The sequence below is a fragment of the Oratosquilla oratoria genome, chromosome 30 (assembly GCF_046742065.1).
Source record: "Oratosquilla oratoria isolate Oo_2021 chromosome 30, ASM4674206v1, whole genome shotgun sequence".
In the NCBI taxonomy this organism is placed as follows: domain Eukaryota; kingdom Metazoa; phylum Arthropoda; class Malacostraca; order Stomatopoda; family Squillidae; genus Oratosquilla; species Oratosquilla oratoria.
In genome coordinates, this window is record NC_134806.1 from 47,381,010 (window position 1) to 47,393,509 (window position 12,500).

General features: G+C 44.9%; 1 protein-coding gene across 1 annotated transcript in view; it reads left to right on the plus strand.

The window, feature by feature from the left end:
- LOC143041153 (cGMP-dependent 3',5'-cyclic phosphodiesterase-like) overlaps positions 1-12,500 on the plus strand; it is a 199,785-nt gene that overhangs the window by 94,840 nt on the left and 92,445 nt on the right. The window contains exons 6-7 of the mRNA XM_076212959.1: positions 1,951-2,093; positions 3,437-3,668. Of these exons, the coding sequence (XP_076069074.1) occupies positions 1,951-2,093; positions 3,437-3,668 (375 nt within the window). The remainder of the gene's footprint in view (positions 1-1,950; positions 2,094-3,436; positions 3,669-12,500) is intronic.

Here is a 12,500-nt window from a genome sequence, read left to right on the forward strand (position 1 = left end):
ATATATATATATATTTTTTTTTCAACCACATTAAAATTTTTTTACTTTTAATTCCATGTCATCACGAGCGAGACTGACAATTCGCTCGAAGGAAACATATGCGGAAACTGATACGAAGTGAAGCCAAGGGCTCGAACCTCAGCTCAGACGTATGAAAGTAACACTCTGAGCTGAGGTTCGAGCCCTTGGCTTCAGTTCGTATCAGTTTCTGCATATGTCTCCGTCGAGCGCATTGTCAGTCTCGTTCGTGATGACATGGAATTAAAAGTAAAAAAAGTTAATGTGGTTGAAAAAAAAAAGACTAATATCTGCACTGGGGAACATCGAATATATATATATATATATATATATATATATATATATATATATATATATATATATATGTATATGTATATGCTAATAAGAACACGGGCACGTGTGTTCACTTATGCAAAGTAGACCACTTGGAAAAAGAAACTAACGAAGCAGAGCGCTTTCTTATATTACATCTTCAGTGCACTGAAGATGCAATATACGAAAGCGCTCTGCTTCGTTAGATTCTTTTTCCAAGTGGTCTACTTTGCATATATATATATATATATATATATATATATATATATATATATATATATATGGATATATATATATATATATTCGAGTGAAAGGGCGGTGAGCTGAACACAGAGAACAGTTGAAGTTTTATTGACTGACGTTTCGTCCTTACCAGGACATTCTTAAAGTACACACAGTCTTAGAAAATGAACAGCTTACATAATTCACCCTTGCCGTGTTCCTGTCCCTCCATACTCTCATGCGTCCTCAACCATTCTCATGTGACTCTGACCATGCCGCTTCTTCCTTCGTTCTCAATCGTCCTTTTTACCTTTTACCTTTCCTTTTACCTTTCACATGAGAAGGGTTGAGAACGGATGAGAGTATGGAGGGTGAATTATATCAGCTGTTCATTTTCTGAGACTGTATGTACTTTGAGAATATCCTGATAAGGACGAAACGTCAGGCAATAAAACTCCAACTGTTCTCTGTGTTTAACTCACCACCCTTCCACTCATTTATCTTCCATACTTCAACATGTGTGTATATATATATATATATATATATATATATATATATATATATATATATATATATATATATACATAGTATGCGTGTGTATGTGTAGGTTTCGATCATTTTGAGAAATTGGTAATTTTACAAAATGACCTTAAATATGAAGGTAAAGGTATATATGTTAAGTATGTGAGGATATGCCGTATAGTGAATGTATGAAGCTAGTACTCATGTAAAGAATAATAATATGCTCATAACCCCAGTTATTCATTATCGTCTTTTTCCCTCCTCTTCCTATTCCCCCTCCTCCTCCCCCTCCTCCTCCTCCTCCTCCTCCCCCTCCTCCCCCTCTTCCTCCTCCTCCTCCTCCTCCTCCTCCTCCTCCTCCTCCTCCTCCTCATTCTTCCAATTCTCGTCTTCAACTCCTCACTTGTCCACCGCTTCCTCCTCCTCTTCCTCCTACTCCTCTTCCTCCTCCTCCTCCACTTTCTCTTTCTCCTCCTCCAATTCCTGTTCCTACTTCTCATCCTCCTTCACTTCCTCTTCCTTCTCATCCTCCTCCACTTCCTCTTCCCTCTCCTCCCCTTCCTCTTCCTCTCCTTTACTTCTCCTCCTCCTCCCCTTCCTCTCCCTCCTCCTTTCTTCTCCTCCTCCTCCCCTTCCTCTCTTCTCCTCTTCCTCCCCTTCCTCTCTTCTCCTCTTCCTCCCCTTCCTCTCTTCTCCTCCTCCCCTTCCTCTCCCCTCCCTCTTCCTCCTCCCCTTCCTCTCCCCCTTTCTTCTCCTCCTCCTCTTCCTCTCCCGCTTTCTCCTCCTCCTCCCCTTCCTCTCCCCCTTTCTCCTCCTCCTCCTCCCCTTCCTCCTCCCCTTCCTCCTCCCCTTCCTCCTCCTCCTCCTCGTCCTCAGAACCAAGACGAAGTCCGGATCTCGGCCTCTGAGGGGATCGCCGGTCGCGTGGCCCTGACCGGGAAGCTCTTGAACATCCGGGACGCCTACGCCCACCCACTCTTCTACCGTGGGCTGGACCAGACCACCGGATTCCGGACCAGGTGAGTGAGCCGAGCCCCCGGGGGCGTCCGGGAAAGGGTCCGGGAAAATCCCGACCTCGACATGATGACGTCACGCGAGCAGGCGGGCCGGGCCGGGCCGTTGATCAACTATGCACTTACCTTTCCTTGGATTTATTTTTTAGATGGACACTATTCATTGACGATAGAAGACTGTATTAAGCTTACATTTAATGACTAGTAATGAAATAAGAATAATTTAATGGATTTTAGGGTTTAGGGTACTTGACTATGATAAGTGTGTAAGTAAAAATTTTCGTTAACTTGTATACAATGAAGTCAGCTCTCTCAATTACAAAGGCGGAGCATGCCGACAGGAGACCTTTTGGTCCATATCTACTACTTGTACACAGTGTTTCTTAACCATTCTCAACGTAGGCACGCCTTCCAGACCCGCCCGCCTCTCGCATTCCCCTGATATGCAGCACCGACGTTGCATAGACAGAGATGTTTAGTGGAAGGTTAAGGTTTTAGCTGTATTGTTGCAGAACCTACATCATACTATGCATAGAACTCGGGCTCGAAGTGGGCCGGGTGCCTTCTCGCGTGACGTCATCATAGACTTCGGGACTGGACCTTTCGGAGGCAAAAAAAAAAAAAAAAAAGAAAAAGAAATATATATATATATATATATATAAATAGATAAATGAATAAATAAATAAAATAAGATAAATAGATTATATATATATATATATAATATATATATATATATATATAATAAACACGTTTAAAAACAAAATAATTTTTTTTTCTTCTCTGGTAGCCTGCCATTACTGCCCCTGAAAAAAGAGAGATATACACTTAAAAAAAAAAAAAAAAAAAAAAAAAAAAATCCATTTTTATACTCTGGTAGCCTCTCATCAATCCCCCCCCCCACAAAAAAAAAAAACAACAGATGTACTATTTTCTCTCTGTGTTAGCCTCCCATCACCTTAAAAAAATAAATAAATAAATAAATAAATAAATAAAATGAAATAAATAGATAAAATATATATATATACATATATATATATGTATATATATATATATATATATATACACGTTTAAAAACAAAATAACTTTTTCTCTCTGGTAGCCTGCCATTACTCCCCCTGAAAAAAGAGATATACACTTAAAAAAAAATCCTTTTTTATACTCTGGTAGCCTTTCATCAATCCCCCCCCCAAAAAAAAAAACAGATGTACTATTTTCTCTCTCTGTTAGCCTCCCATCACCTCAAAAAAAAAAAAAAAAAAAAAAAAAAAAATCGGACACATTGCTACCGGGCCTACCCGGTGACCTAACCGCTACTCTTCCGCTAACCCAACCGCTCTTCCTCCGCCCAGGAGCATCCTGTGCTTCCCGATCAAGAGCGGCGAGCGGGTCATCGGGGTAGCCGAGCTGTGCAACAAGGCCAACCGGGAGGACCTCCACTTCACGGCCATGGACGAGGAGATCGCCACCGCCTTCTCCGTCTACTGCGCCCTCAGCATCAGCCATTCGCTCCTCTACAAGAAGGTTTCCGATGCCCAATTCAGGTCGAACCTCTCCAACGAACTCATGATGTTCCACATGAAGGTAAGTGACGACGAGAAACACAAAGGAAAAACAAACATCAGTAGGCCTACTGGCTCTAACGAGGCTGTTTGTGTTTACTAACCTATGCTACAGTTAAGAAAACAGGGCAGAAGATGAACTAACACTACTGCTACCACTATTCTATCCAATTGCAATTAAATGCCGGGTTGTCAGATCTTTTATTGCAAGGGAGGAGGAGGAAGGTGCCTTGATGTGTGTGTGTTTACATATATCGTTGCTTTTGTACAGTCAAGTATGGTACAGTGGTAACGTCCTTATTTTGGGGTAAGTAGTCACATATGCAAGGGTTCGAGACCCACTGACAGAACTTGTTAATCTGTACACACACACACACACACACACACACACACACACACACACACACACACATATATATATATATATATATAGTGTGTACGTTTCATACAGTGACACGTATACACCGTGTATATTTTATACTGTGTTGTATGTACTCGTTTGTGTATGAATGTGTGTGTGTTTGTGTGTGTCTTCCATTACGTGCCGGACTCGTGATCGACTGAATATAAACTACACAATGGAGAGAACCAATAGCGAGTGCTCGCTTACATGTGGGGGGCACCGCGTGTTTTTTTTTAATGGGCATTAGTCTCCTGTCACAAAAGAAAGCTGCGTGACATGGGTCCATAGGGGTACCTTCCGGAGTCCCCTTTTTATTATATTTATTTCCAGTGGAAATTGTTTCCCTGTCACAAAAGTAAAATACGTTGCTCAGGTCCGAAGAGGTACCTTACTTTTTTTTTTTTTTTTTTTTTAAGTAGACCTTAAAGCTGCGTGACTCAGCTCCGTAGGGGTATCTTCCCCGGTAGTGGCGCGTCAGAGTTTCCATATTGACCGGACACCTTTTGGCCCCCCGGATTGTGTCCGGGATGTGGGCCTTTTGTCCGGTGAACATCGATCGATCCGTCCGGGTATTGTGTCTGTGACTCTCTCTGTTCACAACACCGGAAGGGAGGAGTGGGGGGAGGAGGAAGGGGGGGGAAGAGGGGAGGAAGGTTGGAGGAGGGGGGAAGAGAAGGAGGAGTAAGGAGGGAGAGGAAGGGGAGGAGGAGGGGAAAGGGTGTGGGAGAATGAACAGGAGGAGGGTGAAGGGGAGGAGGAGGGGGGAGGAGGGAGAGGAAGGGTGGAGGGGGAAGGAGGGAGAGGAAGGGTGGAGGGGGAAGGAGGGAGAGGAAGGGTGAAGGGGGAAGGAAGGAGAGGAAGGGTGAAGGGGGGAGGAGGGGGAGGAAGAGAAGGAGGAGGAGGGACATGAGAAAGAGAAAGAAAATAAGGAGGAGGAAGAGAGAGAGGAGGAGGGGGAGGAAGGTAGGAGGAGGAGGAGGGGAGGCAGAGAAGGAAGAGGAACAGGAAGGGAATGAGGAGAATTGGAGGCTGGGGAGTGGGGGAAGAGGAGGAGGAGGAGGAGGAGAAACGGAAGCTGGGCTTAAAACCGCTAGTGTGAATAGGACCTAATAGTTGGCGGCAGTTGTGAAGCCCTGTTCACACTAACGGTTTGAACCGCGGCGGTACCGCATAGTCAGGGTAAAACTGTGCGAATGTGTGTAAATGCCTCTATTGACTAAAACTGTAATTGAACCGCCTCGGTTCAAACCGTAGCGGTTAAAACCGCTAGTGTGAACAGGGCCTAATAGTAGAAGCAGTAGCTTTAGTACTGTAGTATTTTGACCGGCGGTTTCAACGGCGCCGATACCACATAGTCAAGGGAAGAATGCGCGGTTGCGTGTGAACGCCTCCATTGACTTACATCATAATTGAACCGCCGCGGTTTCAGCCGCTAGTGTGAACAGGGTCTGATAGTAGTAGCAGTAGTGCTAGTACGGTACCGTTTTGAAAAGTTAGGCCCAGTTCACTCGAGCAGTTTGAACAGCACAGAAACCGGGGCGGAACCGTGGTTGTGTGTGAACGCCTCCATTGACTTACATTGTAATTGAACCGCCGCGGTTTCAGCCGCTAGTGTGAACATGGCCTTAAGGTGGACTGGAGGTGGTGGTGGAGGGGTGAGGTTTTCTTAACGAGGCCCGTGGACGATTCCGATTCGTCTTTGATGTTGTCAGGCCAGCCTTGTGTGTGTGTGTGTGTGTGTGTGTGTGTGTGTGTGTGTGTGTGTGTGTGTGTGTGTGTGTGTGTGTGTTCCCTGACCAACAGATGTGCTTGTTTGTTTGTTTGCTTTTGTTTGTTTCACTTTAGTGCCTGTGATCAGCTTAAGGTCAGACTGAGACGCAAGCAGCACAGGCGACACAGGTGACACAGGCGACACAGATGACGCAGCACAGCAAAGGCAAACTTCCTGTTGCTGAATTGAAGTTCGAACTTCTCTCTCTCTCATTTGAAATGCTGAAGTTTCAAGTTAATGTGGAAGCATTTCAAGTGAGTTCAAAGTGTACTACTTCAGTTCAGCAACCTGAAGTCTGCCTTTGCTCTGTGCTGCGTCGCCTGCGTTGCCTGCGTCACCTGTGTCACCTGAGTCGCCTGCGTTGCCTGCGTCACCTGTGTCGCCTGCGTCACCTGTGTCGCCTGCGTCGCCTGCGTCACCTGTGTCGCCTGCGTCGCCTGCGTCGCCTGCGTCACCTGTGTCACCTGCGTCGCCTGTGTCGTCTGTGTCGCCTACGTCGTCTGCGTCGCCTACGTCGCCTGCGTCTCAGTTTACTCTGTGGGTAAACCAGTTCTTGCCTATTTTCTTCTTAAACCTAAATTTGTCCAGTTACCTCCCCCTCCCCCCATTTCCCCTTTCCTTCCCCTCTCCCACCCTCCCCTACCCCCTCTCCCTCCTACCCTCTCCCTACACCAACCATCTCCCCCTACTCCCATCTCCCCTTCCCTCTCACCCTCTCTCCCACCTTCTCCCTTCCCCTTCTCCCTTCCCCCTCTCCCACCCATACTTCCTCTTCCTCTTCCATCCTCTCCCTCGCCCTCTCCCCCTACCCCCTCTGCCACCCTCCCTTCCCCCTCCCCCCTCCTCCCCTAGACGTGCTTACAAAGGCTTTACAAAGGTAGCATAGAGACTTCACTCGTCTGTGAAAGAGGACGGAGGAGGGGGGAGGGGGAAAGGAGGGGAGGGGAGGGGGAGAGGAGGGGAGTGGGAGCGTACAATACGCCCCGGTGTACGCCGCAGTTGGAGTAGGTAGAATTGAGCGTACATACGGCTTGAATTTTTTTTTTTTTTTTTTTTTTTTGTGACCGTTAATGACCGTTAATTAACCGTCACTTGTGTTGCGGAAAAAATTATTGCATTATTGTTCTGGAGTTCGGTGGTGTTATGTAGATGTTTTGGTCATACACAGACACACACACACACACACACACACACACACACACACACACACACACACACACACACACACACACACACACACACACACGAAGGCAGAATAGAAGCTGAAATTGATTTGCATATTATTATTATTATTATTGTTACTATTTTGATTATTATTATTATTATTATATTTTTAACCCTACAACATCCACCCGGAATTTATATATATATATATATATATATATATATATATATATATGTATGTATATATATACATATATTATGAATTGACTGAAAAAGTCATGCTATGAAAGAGGCCTTTGTTCATCAATGGGCTCAGAATGACTGATTGATTGATAGATTGCGACGAAAAAGGAAAATCATTATCAAATGTAATAAACAGTAACTGTGGAACATTTATAAGGAAGAAGAAAAAAAACTCCTAATTGGCAACACTAGAATTATCTCTTATCAATACGATATAATATCAATCTAACCAATGCTTCCTGTCGTGTGGACGACATGACGTCACACCGTCACGATGGCCAATAAAACAAGACTGGCCAATCACAAGCGCCCACGTGACGTAATGGATTTATCAGTGAGCCAATCAGAAGAGAGCTCTCTCTCTCTTTCTTTATTAACTTCGGACACGCAAAGGATCGTGAAATATCACAGAATGCAGTTTCGGAAATTAATCTTTTTAATGAAGATTCGAACGAACTCGAAGAATTCGACGACGACTCCGGACCCGGCCTTCGGATGCCAGGTCATACTTCCGGGCATATTTCGACCCCCCCGGTTCGGGCAATTGGTCTATTCTCGAAGTTTTGTCAATCTCCTTTTCGAATTAATTACCTGGAGACTCTTAATGACCTAAGGTCAGCCGGTGGAGACGTTGGGTCAATAACAATTGTCCCCAAGTCGTAATTATCAGTCTCTGTCTTGCTCTTGTCATTCCACAGTCGTATATACGTCGTATGTACGTACCTCTGGTCCGCGGGGGCGCTATTCAAGTTCCTCTTCTTAAAGAAAGAAAAAAAAAATGCACGTGATTCGTTGATTCCCAAGCTGGATGCCTATTGGTCAGCTTGTCTATGACGTCATAACGCTCGGAGATCTTAATTACAAGAGTTTCTTTTTGTCTTATAAAAAGACACGCTAAGAAGATCGCTGATTTTTTTATTTTTTATTTATATATTCATTAATATAATAGTAACATATTATTATCATTATTACTGTTATTGTTATTATTACTATTATTGTTATTATTATTATTATTATTATTATTATTATTGTTATTATTGCAATTTTTAATATTCTTTGTGTCTACCATCTAAGGCTTTTGTTTGTCCGTCTATTTGTTCGTCTGTTCGCCACACGTAACATGGTCGATCTCCGGGAGGGAGGTAGCGAAAATAGTTAAGAATTTTACACACACAGACACACACACACACACACACACACACACACACACACACACACACACACATATATATATATATATATATATATATATATATATATACAGTATGTATACATACTTGAGCTGAGAACTCTAAACGCTCGGTCATTAATTCTTACTCGCATTCGACCCAACTGGGGGGTTAGGGGGGGATTTGGTCCTCGTTGGACCCCATGGCTCCTTGCACCCCCCTCCCCACTCCCCCTCCCCCCCTGGAAAATGTTGATTACCATGCGGCCCAGTTCAAGGTTACAGTCTTGATTAAGGGGGGAGAGGGGGAGGGGAGGGGGAGAGGGTGGTGGAGGGGGGAGGATGGAGTATGAGGAAGGGTGGGAGTGGTGGAGGGAAAGGGTGGGAGGGAGTGGTGGTTGTTTTGTGGAGGATGAGGGAGGGAGGGAGGGAAGGAGGGAATGGGGGAGGGTGGGAGGGAGTGGTGGGGGAAGACTAAATGAATGACAACCAAATGATTCCTACCCCCCCTCTTTCCCTCCCCTCTCCCCTTTCCCCCTCCCTTTTCCCCCTCCCTTCTCCCCTTTCTCCCCCCTCACTTCCCCCCTCTCCTCCCTACTCCTCTTCTCCCCTCCCCATCTCTCTCCCACTCCTTCTCACTTCCCCCCCCTTCTCCTTCCCCTTCCTCCTCCTCTCCTTCTCCCCCGACATAAAGAATAAAATATAATAATAATAATAATAATAATAATAATAATAATAATAATAATGATAATAATAACAATAATGGTAACTATTCGTGATGATGAAAAAAATATATCACTCAGAAGCTTTTTAAATATTCTTTTTGTATATTCATCAACATTTCAGTAATTACCCGCTCTGCGAAGTAGCTAGGCATGCCAGCCTCTCTGGAAAGGTTTTACCACACTTGGCTATTTTTGCTCCAACCTCCGATTCATCGGCCGTACCGTCCACCTCCAGCACTTTTTCCGCCGTCAAATTCATTGACAAACTGTTTTCTCAACAGACTTGCATAGAATGTCGTTTGATATTCTGCTGGAGGAAAATTATTTTCCTCCAGCATATCAGGTTACTTCCCGAAGGCTGCGGGCTGCACATCTGCTCCAACAGTCGGAGGAAAAATAGCCTAGTGTGATAACCAATCTATAGTAGCTGGTGACTAGTTAGGTCAAGGATTTTTTTTTTTTTTTTTTTTTTACAAAAAAAAAAAAAGGTTCACTGGATCCTAGCTATGTACGGATACCGGTTAGAGATTTAGAACCATTTATGGATACAAGGATATGAGCAAAAGTCTTTGGTAATAGAAATGGGGAAGGGGGAAGGGGGGGAGATGGGGAGGAAGAGTGGGGAAAGGAGGGTGAGAAGGATAGGTGGGAGGAATAATTTGTGTGATTACTGTGGATTATTTACAAAAACAGAATATAGATGACATTTGCTGAAAAGGAATATTGTTTATATAAAAATATAAAGATATGTATATATATATATATATATATATATATATATGTATGTATATATATATATATATATATATATATATATATATATATGTTGCTGCAAGTGAAAGGGTGACTTTAAGAAATATTGCCTTTAATCTTGGGCTCTGATATTCTTATCACACTCTGCTTCCACGGGTTTCACCATGAGCGCCGGCCGTTGAGAGTTCGTTGGAGTCAAAACGACTTCGGTGACGACAATATTTGAATTTTCAAATCTCCAACTGTCATATTACTCTCCATCGTATACAGTATAGACAAAGCTGAATGATGAACTAAGAGATTATAAACCTAGACGAATGTTAGACATACTGTTGGAATGTTCTTAGACAAGTTTAGGTTTCTGTAAGTGAAGTCCTATTCTAGTTATTCAAGTGGAGGTTGGAGGTAAAGTGTCGGAGGAAAAATAGCCCAGTGTGATAGCCCCTTCAAGGAAAAATACTCTTCCTTCGTCTCTGAAAAGGGTGGCGGGGAGACGGGATCCCCCCCCCCCAAACTCCAAGAGAGTGGGGCAAGGAAACTGAAAACGGGAATTAGGATGAATATGAAGCGAAAGAAAACGGGGGGTAGGATGTAGTTGCGGTTATTGTTGTTGTGTTTTATGTGAGTGATGATTAATGACGTATAAGATCCCATCCGCCCTGGACTCTCGTCTGCAGCAAGAAGAAGTGACCATCGGTAGGTTCTTCATCGATCTGGTCTGAGTCCTCGGGGAAGGTCTTGTAGTTAATGTTGTTGTTGGTCGATTACTGAGGGTTGCTGTTGTTGTTGGTCGATTACTGAGGGTTGCTGTTGTTGTTGGTCGATTACTGAGGGTTGCTGTTGTTGTTGGTCGATTACTGAGGGTTGCTGTTGTTGTTGGTCGATTACTGAGGGTTGCTGTTGTTGTTGGTTGATTACTGAGGCTTGCTGTTGTTGGTCGATTACTGAGGGTTGCTGTTGTTGGTCGATTACTGAGGGCTGCTGTATTTTCGTGTAAGTGATCGATTAATGAGGTACAACTTCCTGACTTTATGTCAATGATCTCGTACGCCCTGGACTTTGATCTGCGGTAAGATGAAGTGGACTTCGATAGGCTCTTCATCGAACTCGCCTTTGAGGCAGTCGCGTAGTTAGCGAACTTCGCTGTTCTATCCACCTCGTGCGTCTTGGCCGACGTTCATCTGCGGCTAGATGAACCGGCCATTAATAGGTCCTTCATCGATCTGGTCTTCGTCCTTGAGGCTGATTCGGCGTGTGGGCGGGGGTCGTGTGTGTGTGTGTGCGTGTTTGGGCAGTGTTGTCTTCGGGGGAGTTTGCGTGCAAGGAAGCTAATTCTCCCTCAAAGATCATCTGCAGTTCGTGTTTCCGTCGTCGTGGGTGGGACCCTAAGGAACATGAGAAGTTCCTCTTCGATCTCACGAACTCCGTCCGCGTTCTCAGAAGCGGTGACCCAAGTTATAGTCTCCAGGATCTCTCGCAGTCTTCTCCGTTCTTATTATATACTAAGAAGATCGGATTTGTGGTCACTCAAGTTCGAGTCCCCAGCGACCTGAGAGAATCAGTTTCATAAGAACACATGAAGGAGACTGCAAGAGACCCTAAGGCCTACGCTAGGCAGTTCCATGTCCCATACCACCTGTCATACCCATCCATAAAGTTATTTCGTATTATCTTATGAACATAAGAATGGAGGAGACTACAAGAGACCCTAAGGCCTACACAAGGCAGTTCCATGTCCCTAACCACCTGTCATCCCCATCCATAAAATTGTCCAACCTCCTCGATTGAGTAAATCAGTGGGAAGGTGTCTTGACTGAGTTCGAACCCCCAGGAATCTTAGTGCCACGGCTGGGCAACCCTTGGCACGTGTGCCAAACCTGAGAGGTAGAGTGCGGGGCGACCTAGTAGAGGTTCTCAAATGTGTCAAGGGCTTTAACAAGAGTGATGCGGGCAAGGTCATCATATTAAGACAGCATGGCAGGACTCGAAGTAAGGAAGTTGAAAATGGCAGAAAGAGAGAGAAAAGGGGGAGAGAAAGAAAAAAAAAGGGGTAGAGAGAAAGAGAGGGAGAGAAAGAGGGTGTGTGAGAGAGGTAGAGAGAAAGAGAGGGGGGAGAGTGAGGGAGGGAGAGAAAGAGATCAAGAGGAAGGGAGAGAAAGAGATCAAGAGGAAGGGAGAAAGAGAGAGCGCTTCAGACCCGGACCGGGAACCGAGTGATAGCCCTTCAGGGCCGCACCTCCAACTGGAGATGACTGAGGGGGGGGGGCATTGGGTTTAGAAAACGGGCACGAGGGAGACGCTATCCTCCGACGTCCCTCTCGCAGGTGGACCGCAATCAGGCACCGGTTATTGGGTATTGATCGATCCATAGGGCGAGGGAGGTCAATATAGGTCAAAGGTCATTTCCTCAGCAATAACCTGTGGTTCTATCATCACCTCGATCCAGGTGAGTTCGGGGTGAACCTAGGTGCGTTCAAGGTCACCTAGGTGAATTGAAGGTCAACCTAGGTCAATTCGGGGTGAACCAAGGTGCGTTCAAGGTCACCTAGGTGAATTGAAGGTCAACCTAGGTCAATTCGGGGTGAACCAAGGTGCGTTCAAGGTCACCTAGGTGAATTCGGGGTTAA